We start from the raw sequence: 13292 nt of genomic DNA on the forward strand, positions 1-13292 counted from the left end.
TTATGAAAGGAGAACACATTTCTTCAAAGGCCATAATTGCTATTAGCTCAAAACTAAGATGTAACAACAACAACTTAAGAAATTATGTGAGTAGCTTCTTAAGATACAATTTCTATTCATTTTCCCCCTTTTCATCCCAACAGTCACAAAAAACCTGTTATAAGAAAATTGCTCAAAGAGAAAGTCAAGCACTCAAGAAAATTAGGATAAACAATAACTGAAATTAGCCCTGGCTCCTGTTTCTGTGCTTTACAATAGTTTTTGATTGCATGACCACATGAGAACCTCTCTTTATTTTGACCAACTAATGAACAGCTGCTCAGATTTTCCTTACTACTGCCTTTGCAACCCTGCTTATTCCTTTAGAACAGTTTTTATTTACCAATAATCCCTACATTATACCCACACTCACAGGGCTGGAAGTTGAAACAAGAAAGAAGAAACAGGTCTTTAATAATCTGTTATAATTTCACCTTAATACCTCATGTATAATTGGGTATCAATCCATCTGCCAGACTTAACGCTGAGTTTTTAAATTAAGATGCATTTTTATTCCTGTTCAGACAAACACAAAAATCAACCATTGCCTCCTCTCCAGCCAAATGCAACAATGCAGAGTAATTAAATTAGGCAGGCCAAGTGCTGGCTGTCCACTGCTGCAGCCACAGTGTTCTCTGTCACTCCAGTCACAAGGATTTACTCCACTTCTGCAGACACCAGTTCATATAACACTGATTTTCTACCCCTCCCACCAGAGAAACTTTCTTACCTATTCCCCTTAGAAAACACATATAATTTTGTTACATATATATTAAAATTACAATCATTATTAATAATTATCATTATTATATATGCCGTTACCTTTTCCCCTCTATGTCTTAAGGATAGAAGCCACAGCAAGTAACACAGATCAGGGAAGACTGAAGGACACTTCTTGATACCACATGGACAACAGTGCCATCCAGGTTGCCAAAAGGACAAATGTTCTTTGCTTTTCTACTTAAAAAAAAAATAACTGTCTTCTATGAAATGAAATCCAAACTGTCATTTTAGTTCCAATAAAAAACCCACTAGGGATGATCAGTCTTTTCCCTCCTAAACTCTATCCACACACACCAACTTGTTCACTCACTCCAAAAAGCCAGATTGCCAGGCTCCCCGAGCCCTTTTTCTCCCCTCTCTTAATTTTCTGTTCTTTAAAAACAAAACAAATCCAACCCAAAACAAACTGCCATGTTTCTTCAAAATACATCTTTGGAAAACTCAAATCAAACCACACTACCACTTGCCTCTATTTCAAATGCAGTTCTGTAACAACACCAGATTTGGAACAACTCAGGTGAGTCTCCAGTGGCAGATGAAGAAACTCCTGCTTGGATTTTTGGATTAAAAGCTTCTTTCCCTGATCTCACGTAATTTAGTGTTCAGTGTGTTTACAGTACAAAAGAAACAGTTTGCAATCATCTACAGGTCAGCCACTGGTTTCACCAGAGTAAATTCTGTTTCCTTGCTGGTTGTCAGTTCCCAACTAGCCTTAAACCAGCATTCAATAAAATCCTCATGTTTTAATTTCCCACATGTACTTTACATGTGTACTGTGACACTGTTTGCAGCACACAGTAGATTGGAGACTGTTCTAAAAGGAAAGAGCTCCTTGTTAAGTACAAACTAGCTAATACTTCAAAAATTTAAAGTAATCTCCAAAAAACCCCTCCAAATCTCCACACAGTGTGCTATAAATGTCACTAGCAGTAAGACAAATACTCAGTTCTATTTACCAAAATAAAAGAGCATATTATGATCTCCCATATCAATGACTAAATAACATTTTTCTACAAAGCAAGATTATAAAAACACCCTGTATGTAGTTTGTGACAGTAGGACTTGCCAAGGACACCAGAAGGTGACTTACATTTAACTCTGCCTCTACTTTTAAAATCTATTAAAATCTATCCATCTCCATGGTAACTCAAAACATATATTCCTCCCAGACAGTTTGATTAATACTCTGTAGTTTTTGTTTTATAGTCAACCTTTAGTTTGTTTGAAAATACATAAAAACTGTCTAGTTGATCCTAAAACTCTTAAATGATACCATAAATCTGTATGTGGCAGTAAATGAAAGGTACTGCATATATTGCTCCTTGTTATATTGTTCCTTAAACCCAATAAAGTAGCCATAAAGTTCTGTGGTCTTCAAAGGAAAATAACTTTCAAATCAATTATCATAATTTTTCAGATTTTAATGGTATAAGATTTGCTTACAAACTAATCTTATTTTACTCTCCTAAAAACTTATGCCTACTTTTAATTCCTTAAAGCTCTCACCCTTGCACAAATCACTGTGAGAGACTGACTGCATTAAATCTCTCCAAATTAGGGAAGGGAAAAATAATAACTATGGCAACCCGTTATAACCTTAAAATACGAAGCACTTGAACTGAACTTCAGGAAGTTAGTGTTAAGGGAAAATGTACTGAAATAAATAGTATTTTATGGCAGTGACCCAATAAATATTAAGTGTATTTTCTACATGAGGGCTGTTCTACCAAGGAAGAAATGTAGAGAGAGGTCACGACATCCACTAAAGACCTCCAAGAAACCATAGCTAATAAATTCTGTAAATGCAAGTCTCAATTTGACAAAGCACGAGAAGGGCTTCGACTCAACCTACCAGAGACAACATCTCTAAGCAGCATAAAATTCTAAGATTTTACTCATGAAAATTTCTACCTGCCTAAGATAATGAGCAGACACAAATCACACTGTAACACTTTTATACTGTGGTCTTTATTCTGCTCCCAACAATTCAAGAAAGATGGGACAGGCTGGAGCAGGTCCAAGGGAGGGACACAAAGAGGATCGAAGGGCTGCAGGTCCTGCCCTGTGAGGACAGACAAAAGGAGCTGGGTCTTTTCTTCCTGGAGGAGGCAGCTCAGGGGGACCTCATCACAGTATTCCAGTACCAGCACATCCTCACAGAGAGGGTGGAGGCTCCCTGTTCACAGGGAGACACATGGAGGAGACAAGGGGCAATGGATATAAGTTGCACCAGCAGAGTTTTCGCCTCAACGTAAGAAAGAAATGTTTTACAGTAAGAACAACCCTTCACTGGATTAGGACAAGGTGCCAGATAGCCTCATCTAGGATCCCTTTCTGACAAAAGGTTGGACCAGATGATTTTTCACCATCCCCTCCAACCTGGGATATTCCATGATTTACCTCCAGCTTCCCCTTCCATGACTAAACATACCAAATTGTAAAGATATCCACCTTATGCATATAACACTGAAATGTTCATCATTGTGCAAATCACTCTGCACACACCCTCACAACCCAATCAAGAAAAATCTTAAAGTATTTTCTAGTAATCAAATAACAAATCTGCTAAAAGCCTCAAATTCCGTTGCTAAGCAATCACATGATTTCTCAGGGCACTCTTCCCTTTGAGAAACTGAAGTAGATGGTATTGAAAGGGGAATTATTTACTCTTAGTTTCCCCTATATTCTGAGCAGCACTTAACAAGACTATCAGCTGCCTCAAACTCCTGTCCGAGTTCTGGCCACTCGATGGAGGTTCATCCTTCACTCCAAACATAGAAAGATATAAAATATCTGTAATACTGCTGAACATTATTATCCACAGTCCTGTCTTGTAAAGTGATAACTCTCAGTCTCTCAGTGTCAACTGGGGCCAGACAAGCTCTTCAGATTCTTTTAAAATGTCTCTTTCACAAACCTGAACAATCACCCTAAAGGAGTTTTCTATTTGCAGGTAACCTTGAAAATGACTCTGAGAAAGGAAAAAGGGCCACGTGGACGTGCAATACTATTTCTGTACATATGTCTCGGTACAAATACTTCATCTTTCCAGGAGTTTGCTTGCACAGAACTGTAAGTGTGTAGGAAATCTGCTCAGCCTTGACTTGAAGGAATTCTGTTCCTTCAAGGGAGACCTTCTGCTGCAGACCTCAGATGCAGCATATCAAATTTAGATCATACCACACTTTTCTCTGTCTACATATTTTAGAAATCCATCATGTTTCATCAGATATGGAGCAAAAGGCATCTCACTAAATAAAAATGTCTCAAAATACTCACTACAAGAGTAAACTACCTGAGTGATTCAGTGAATGGCATTTCTCAAGATGAGCTTTAACTTTTCGTGGTTTGATTTTAGAGACACCCTAAAACACCCAAATCACACACCTGCAATTGCCCCAAGTCCTGTTACCCCCTCTATTCCTTAAATTTCCCTCAGGAAATTTAGAAGGAGCCAATGGGAAATTGTTTTCACACTCAGCTGGCAGAAATTCCATCTATTCCCAACACCATTAGGTCTAACTCCTGAAACTAGAAGAGAAGTCGCTCCACACGTCCCTCGCTCCCCTTTGCATTATTGATCTGACCAAATTCTAAGTTGGGCAATTATGTTTGGTCTCTCCACAGTCATCTGATCTCTCAACAGAAATAGTCCTCACATCACATCCGAAACTCTGAGGAATTTTTCTGGCAGTTAAAATAGCTCCTGTGCACCAGCAGCAAGTTCCAGTGATCTCTTTAGCTGACTTAACAACTCACAGGAGTCTTGTTTGACCTAATTAACAAAAGCTTACAGGGAACTTGCAGATCCTTTATTTAGAAGTAGTATAAAAATAACAAATCTTATCAACACATACAGGGTAAGAGAGAAAGTGAACAACCTTACTGGTATTATTTTGCTGTCTCAACAGAAGTCAATACACTGGTCTGGGGAACCACACAAGAGTTGAGCACATACATTTCACTGTAACCAATGCAATTTTGCATCTTTATCCACCTCTGTGCCTACACAAGTCTCCTCAAGGTTTGTTCTTGCTTTTCTGTTCTCTCTTCTTTGTCTCTTTGGAGTAATCACAAGAGCAGGCTCAGCTGCTTATAGTGGTACACCAGTAATCTTACTTTTCTTTCCTTTCCTTTTCCACTCCAAATTAAGTACAGTATTGGGGAAGGGAATCACTAGCATCCTTTGCTTATTGTCTTTGCAGTACTGGGAAACAATAAGCAGAACCTTCTTTTGCATTTCTTAGGCTTCCCAGAAAGTGACACAGTTATCTGGCCCAAATTAACCTATAGAACGATGCAGAGTGTTAGAGGCAGGCAAAACAATAACACGAGATACGGGGTCTGTACAGTCACTGACAGCACACAAACACAGGAGTAAGTGTTGACACACACATCTGGTCAGCTGTGCTTATCAGAAACTCTACCCACAGCCTGAGCAACTCAGTATAATGTGGTGGCACAACCTGTTCAAAACAGCACAGGTTTTGAACACTCAGATCCTGTGAAGTCCCTCCTCACCATCTGCACTGTGGCAGGGCAAGTAGGGAAAGCCAAACCAAGTAGGTTAAATAGAGCAGTGGCCTTTTTTGACAGAAAGGAGTTATTAATCTTATTGTTTCAGTGCTCATCTTAGAAGCCTGGACACCAGCAGATCAGAACTGCTCTTCACTTTCCAGTGTCATGACACTGGACCTGCACATGGACTCCATATTCAAATATGGGAAAAATGTGCTCTTTTCCTAGAATCACAAACAGCCTGGGTTGGAAGGGACCTCTAGAGGTCATCTAGTCCAATCCCCCTGCCACAGGAGGGGACACCTTCCACTAGACCAGGCTGTTCCAAGCCCTGTCCAGCCTGGCCTTGGATGCTTCCAGGGATGGGAGAGCCACAGCTTCTCTGGGCAACCTGTGCCAGGGCCTCACCAACTCAAGTGTAAAAGTTTTCTTCCTTATATCTAGTCTGAATCTCCCCTTTTCTATAGTTTAAAACCACAACCCCTTGTCCTATTGCTACAGGCACTCCTAAGAAGTCTGTCCCCAGAACAACAGAAGTCATACCATCTTTACTCCTTTAAAAATATTAAATATTTAAGTTCTATTTCTGATTGCTCAATTGGAAAAAAACCAAAAGGTTATTTTTATGTAGGCCTAGAATTTCTGACAAGGTTAGCATTAGAAAAAAAATAAATAACAAATACTAAAAATAAATAAATAAATAAAAAATAACTAATTCTGGTATCTTCCATAGCAGTATTGTTTGTATCTCTTTCCAATTTGAGAAAAACCTCTGCCATTTTCAAAATACTTATTGTTTTGTTAGTATTTAAAGGGTTATATGATCAGAATGCAACTACTCAGACCATAATGTAACACTACAGTAAAGCAAAGAACACAACATACATCTTTCCATTTCAAATTCATTTCAGGCACAGCCCTTTCTCTGTGAACTCATTTCAGACAAATGCCTTTTTCTCTCAGACCATCACTGTGCTTTCACCTTGATAGCAAAAATTACAAGACTATCACAGCCCTGTGTAGTACAGTGAACTCAGGGTAATCTTTCTAATATCTGTTTCACAGACATCTAAACTAATATTGCTGCACAACCCCCATAACTCAAACCCATCCGAGCTTCCCCACACACAGTTTATTCCCGGTACCAGCACAGACTCTCTGTGGACAGAAGGAAAGGAGGAAGATTCCCAACATTTTACACCAACTAATTTTCTACAACTGTCTCAAAGCTGTGATTCACTTTACCCTTCCATTTCTCACTGTTCTCCAATTTTCTGTCAGCTGAGCTACCTTATCTTGGAACAACACAGAATCCCTCTCCAGGCAGTGTTTTAATCACTCCAGGCTTGCTGGGTATTACATCCCAGTTCCTATTGTTTAACTGCAAGACAAATACAAACCTTACAATGTATCTCAGCAATACAACTAAGGCAACTGATTGGAATTTTTAATTGAAACAAACTTGGTCTTTCAAACCATAATCCAGGTAAGCAGTTCACCAAAAAGCACGAGATGAACATCTCAGCCTGTTCAGAGATGTTGAGAGATGCTGCACACGCTGTTTGGCAGCACTGCTGGTACCCCTTCCAGGCACTGACCTACTGAAATCATCTGTGGAACAATCAGAGTTTGAACCTGCCCTACAATAAGAAACTTTCTGACAAAGCTGACCAGGCACAGCAGCATGATAAATAACATTAATTACATTTCTTAGAGGATTCTCATTACAGTTGGAGAATAGTAAAAATTTCTGCTGGTGCTGATCCAACAACAAGCAAGTATTTCCACTTAGTCCCTTAATATGTTTTAAGATGTGGCCTTAGAGCACAGCTTCCAGCCTGAACAGCAATTACAAAAGCCTAACCCAGGCTCTGTCACAGCCATTTATGCACCTTGGGGCATTTCCTCAGGCTTCCAATTTACAGCTTATAAATGCGACAAATGTCTTTTACCCCCTTAACAAGGGGGTAGGTTGTTCTTTACACCAGAAAGGCTGTGCTACTGCATCAGTGGCCTTGAGCAGAAGAAATCACTGAACTTGGTCAAACACTGACATTTGGCCCAGGGAAGTTGTGGAATCTCCATTCACATGGAACTAAAAACCTCACTGGTGCAGTCTTGCCACTCTGGTCTAGCTGACCCTACTCGAGAAGGCAGCTGATGATCTCAAGAAATCCCATCCAATCTAAACAATTCTGTGATTATTTCTATATTAGAAAATTATTTTTTTTAAATTTTTGGGGGAAAAAACCTCACACCGCAAAACAAAAGCATTTTCGACTCAGAAGCTCTGCCAATTTCTTCTTGTCATGGAGCAGATGTCTCCTTCCAAAGTTCTACGAGAACTGTAAATTCTTTCCCCTGTTATTTAAGAATATAATAATGTTTTGTGCAATGTTACAAGAAATATAATGAGCTAAAATACAAAGCAGTCCCAGAAAGAAAAACCACCAAATGAAAGTTTATAGTAGAGCTTTCTCTCTCCTTCCCCTCGAGGAACTAGTGTTAACAATAAAGAAGAAATGCATTAGTAGAAAGGAAGTGTAACTCATTTGTAGGTAAAATGATTCCCCTTTCTCCAATTCAATATCATTGCCAGTATTATTGTTGTCATCTTCAGCTGACGCTGGGGAGAGGGGAAAAATGTTACAGGAAGAAAACAGAAAAGATCACATATTTGAAATGGAAAAAGGAGGAGCACCAGTGTAAGGGTGGTATAGAATGTGTGTCGTGGCCTCCCTCCATTAGATCAGATGTTACTTTCCAAGAAAATGCCTTCAGGGACACAGGATCCCCACAGAAGAACTGGGAGCAACAAAAGCAAAACTAATTTCTTAAGAGTTGATTGCTTTTTGAAGGAAGTACAGACCAGCTGGTTATGCTGGAGATACACCAGACTCATCCAATCAGATCTGTCCTGGATTTATTTCCAAGATATCCAACTCCTGTCACTTCAGGTTTACATGAGGAAACAGAGCTGCTGCAGCTCTATGTAGAGGTATTTCTCTAAGGTAAGGAGTGAAAGGAAATTCAGGCTTGTACCACCTACAGTTCTTGATCCTAATCCTACAGTTAGGGCTTGCAATTACTAAGCTAGAAAGAGAAAATAAAAACCAGGAAAATAGTATCTTCAAATGTGCAAGTTTTTTATCTGCTGCTTCATGGGATTTGGCCATTAAAATGTAAGACGAGCAAGGATGAAAGCAGAAGGAGGAGACATTATGTGTCAGCAAGTGAAAATTACATAAAATAGGTGAGTATAAAGCTCAATACACTTATCCTAGTGTTTAATTTTAATATTTGGAGAAACAATTGTACAAAACCCTCCACAGCAAGTTCTTCCCCTTTCAGACTCCAGACATTAAAACAAATACTTACAAACTGTGCTGAATAATTCTTTGAAGTCTTTGATGGGACTTACAGAAGTACACCATTATATTATTTCTTACATATTTAATGACACTTTAAAATCAGCGGTTTTTTAAACAATAAAGCTTTCAGATCTAAAGGCAGAATTTCAGAACCACTGAAATTTCCATTGCAGCCCATGTGAATCTCACCTGATTCACAGAATGTGATGATCACGTGTGATTCTGCAGTTAGCAAACCCTCACCAGCACACTGAATCCAATAATTCTTATATTGATTCTGGTGGTTTCCTGATGGACTGCAATGCATTGGAGATGCACAGTAAGAGCACTGTCCTTACCACATAGAGCTGCTTCCAGAGCACGGCCCATTCCTGCAGCGTTGCTGTCACCTCAGTCACTACAGAATCTTCAAGTGGAACAACGGTTTCATATTGCCTGCAGAAAAACAGGGGGGGAAATTAGGAAAGGTACCCTGGAAAGGGCAGAAAAAGAACTAAATGTCGGCACAGTAATTTGTAAAGTGTTACAACTTGAATTTGTTCAACATAAAGAAGAGTATCTTAGGAGGATGGTTTTGTCTGTTGTTACACTGAAGAACCCCCAGACTCATGTCAGCTGTTCCTCCAGCACATTCCACAAGAATAAGCTCGTGTGAAGCATTTCCTAGTTACTTGTTCAAAAAACACAATTTCATTTTCATCAAGGTCAGTGGGAACAGTTTTCATTATTACAGCACGTTAAATAAACTTGCCTCTAAAGTTGCCTTCACAGTTTGTGTTCCTTCTATAAGCCAGTCCAACCCTTTTCCTCCTCCAGTTAATGTCAGCCAATACAATAAACTACCCAAAATACCTGCTACCTATTAACCTTTCTTATCAGAAGACCTCTTTAATATTGTATATTCTTAAATACAGGGAGAGCATTTTTTACCAAACATGAAATAACCATGACCTCTGGTTCAGGGCTGCATTACATCCTGTTCTATCAACTGGTATCCCAGGACTTGACACTTAGTTTTAAAAAGTACATTGGCTTTCCTAGTAAATATCTAAATATCCTGAACTGCTTGCCCTTTACAAATTCTGAGCCAACATCAAGCACTAATTAACTACAGATTACAGGGAACTGGTCTTCCCCCTAAGGAGAATACACGTTAGGAGTAGTTATTCTATGCAATATATATCATTTTATTACACTCAAAAATTATGAAGCATCAGTATTACAGCTGCCCTTACAATCTTTACTAAGTCCTTCTGGGGATAAACGTACAATTCAAGAGCATCAGAAGTCACCTATTTTTCTAGAGGTACTTCACTAAATGCCATTTAATACGTTTTATCTTCCACATTTAATTTGTTGCCTCGGGTCACTCTGAAACACTGCACTTATAAATCTCCCCACAGCGGCCTGAATGTGGAATATGCAAGTAAAAGCAGCAGTGAAGACACAAGATATTGATTTCAGGAGCCTCAGCCAACCTCAGAGGAAACTCTGCAGGTTCCAGAGCCCACACTCAGTAACATCTCTGACATGGCATTGACACATTATTCACGTTAACTCAAAAAAATCTACCACCAGCAACACATGAGCTACAAACAAAGACAGTGAAGGTAAAATATTTTCAGAGTGTACTTCAGTCATTCTTTGGATGGAATGGGGAGGGCTGGATCCCTTTGAAAAGGTTCAGAGTAACAAGAGCTACCCTGTCAGTGATGTCTCTCTGAAAATCTGCTGATAAATAAGATGGGCTGTCAACTTACTGGTGCCTCCATAACAAACAGGAACATACAGAATTTTGCCAGTGAGAAAACAAGCAGTAATGAAAAATATAAGCAGAGTTCTTTAAATGCCTGTGTTTCAGGTGATATCTCTGAAGTTACAGTTTCACTGGCCAAAGTGAACACAAGTAACCAGATCTGATTCTTGCTATATTAAAACCAAAAAAAACACGCCAAACTCTGCAGAATTACATTTAGTTTTCAAATCCTCATACACAAAAAAAGATACAATGAACTAAACCTCTCTATAAGTTTCATTAATTATTTCTTTGATTCCCTTCTAGATAAAAAGCACTGTAGCTTCTTAGAAAGAAGGAAGAATACTCACCCTCTGTTACTGACAATTGCCTTTTTCAAGTGAATATAGTTGGCAGGAAAAATCCCCTACAAGATAAAAAATTCTATAAGTTAGAAAAATACATTTGCAGTTTTTAGCATTGATAACCTAAGCCACAATAAATAATTGCCAATACACCAATCAAAAAAACCCAACAACCCTAATAATGTGTCAAAGCTGTCAGTCAGTCAAAAGTCAATATTCAGATTAGTCACAATTGATCATTTCAGTCCCTCTTAGACCAGGACAGCACACTGGATCAAAGCTCAATGTAGAAAGATCAAGTTTTTAGTACAGAAGTTCTGCAAGTCTATTCAATAAAAATATCTTACAAAAATTCAAGTTTGGTCCTGTGCATTCCCAAAAGCTCCTGAAGTGTCGGGAAACACTGTTATATGGGAAACATGGTGAGATATAAAAAACATTGGTAAGTCAACCAGGACCAAATGAAAAGATGCCACTCTTATCCCACCAGCTGCCTTGGAAGGGACAAGAGTGATTTAAGTTTAGCCAATTGTCTTCCCACTGCAAAGGGGGTGTGACCCCAAAAACCCACCAGGAGGTGAGGAGCAACCAGAAAGTAGGGAGAGTGCAGAGGACAGCTTGCAGTAGCAGAAAGAAATGAATAACAGATCCAAATACTAGGAATATTTACTGGAGAGATGTAAGGTAGCTGAGACAGCCAGAAAAATGTCTACTTTGCAGCTTGCAGGAGAGCAGAGCAGCCCACCATAAAATTTGTGCCACACACCAGTGTTTCCCTACAGACAGAAGGATTCTATTACTTGCATGCCCTGCAGCTATCAGTTTTCCTCCCTCTTTCCAAGGAAAAGCTGTTCAAACCCACTTATTGCCTTTTGCTGTTCCCATGAGGACTGGACTCCAACCTTGCCTGGGCCATTGTGTGATGAGACATTGGGGAAAAGAGGTAATTTAACCCAAATTTTACGTATTGTTCTGTGATCTCTGTAAAACACACAGCCCTGAGGCCTTGGAGCAAAGTCCATCAGTGTGTAAGAACAGCATCCCTGCACTTCAGTGGGAAATACAGGAACAAAATTGGAAACCTCTGGGTTAAAAACCAGCTGCCAGATTGACAAAAATGTCAGCAATCAAGTGTGGGCTTTCAAGTCTTAGAGCTTTAGAACTGCACAATTTAGGAAAAAAAATTTCATGGGGGGGTTGAAAGGAATACTAAGTAAAGATGATTCCACATTGTAGGAAAAATTCCTTCTTTTTCAAAGGAAAGACTCTAAAAACTGCAGAGGGAAAAAGGATGGGTCTAAAAGGAATGGCTTCTGCAGGAAAAAAGTCAATGTGAATGCTTTCAGCCACACCAAAATCTGGAAAAGGGAGAAATGCTACTTCAGCTTCTTGTTTGGTTCACCTGCAGTTAATGCTGCTTATTTCTGTGATGCTGTGGTTACCTAAGAAACCAGGGAAGGTTTGAAGGGCTCTCCTATCAAATCTGAACACATACACAAGCAGAAGATGTACCAAACACACACAGTGACTGCAGGGTTTTCATTAAGAGTATTATAGTCATGAAAATATAATACAGATAATATTATCTTCCATAATACAGGTAAACATGAGAAATCTGGTACTCTTCTCTCTTTAAATATAAGCAATATTTAAACCAAAACACAATGAAGTGATGCTTATATAGGGGCAGCTGTTTGCCTGTTTGGATACACACATTTATAAAAACACAGATGCAGTCACAAAAAAACTCATATTAGAACAGTCAAAAAAGTTCTCTAAGAGCAAAACAAGGATATGACTGAAAAAACTGGAAAATAACCAAATACAGTGATGTTAAAATGTCAAAATCTGAAAAAAGAACAAACTTTACAATATATCCTTTGCCACTGGACTTTCTTCAAAGTTGTCTTAGATTAACAATGCAAATTATTAAATATGTTCTTTAAAAATCCTGAATTAAAGCAATTCTAGATCACCCACCTATGCTTTTCTTAGGAGAGTAGGGTGGAAAGGATCAAACCAGGTGAGATTCATAAATGTTGAAAAAATTACCCATTACGTGTCAGGAAGGTTTCTGCTCCTTTGAGTGACTAATGAGTATCACTGTCTCAATTTAGAAAATGAATCCAAGCCTCCCACAGGAAAAAAGTTAGAGCGCTAAAATCTTAAGGGTAAGGAAAATGAAAAGTTTACTGGGTTGCAACAAAAAAATAGATTTAATTCCCACAAATGTATCCACGCTTACCTTTACATTGGGCTTCTTAATGGAAACACCTCTGTACCACCCTGAAAGCAGAGCAAACACACGGTGTATTCATTTGTGGCATTGCTGTCCTTACACAAGAACAAATTGACTAAAACCATGCAATTACTGAGACCATCTCAAAAACCACACAGGTCAAATTTTTTAAAAGGTTTTTTTGTTCATTTGGGTTTTTTTAATTATTGTTATTATTTTGCTCTCCAACGATGACAAGCAAT

General features: G+C 38.8%; 1 protein-coding gene across 1 annotated transcript in view; it reads right to left on the reverse strand.

The window, feature by feature from the left end:
* DOCK3 (dedicator of cytokinesis 3) overlaps positions 1-13292 on the reverse strand; it is a 182691-nt gene that overhangs the window by 150216 nt on the left and 19183 nt on the right. Inside the window, exons 4-6 of the mRNA XM_027700784.1 lie at positions 13057-13097; positions 10818-10873; positions 9050-9146 (exon numbers count right to left, since the gene is read on the reverse strand). Of these exons, the coding sequence (XP_027556585.1) occupies positions 9050-9146; positions 10818-10873; positions 13057-13097 (194 nt within the window). The remainder of the gene's footprint in view (positions 1-9049; positions 9147-10817; positions 10874-13056; positions 13098-13292) is intronic.

This window comes from Neopelma chrysocephalum, unplaced genomic scaffold, assembly GCF_003984885.1.
Source record: "Neopelma chrysocephalum unplaced genomic scaffold, ASM398488v2 Primary Assembly neopelma1_147, whole genome shotgun sequence".
NCBI classification, from domain to species: Eukaryota; Metazoa; Chordata; class Aves; order Passeriformes; family Pipridae; genus Neopelma; species Neopelma chrysocephalum.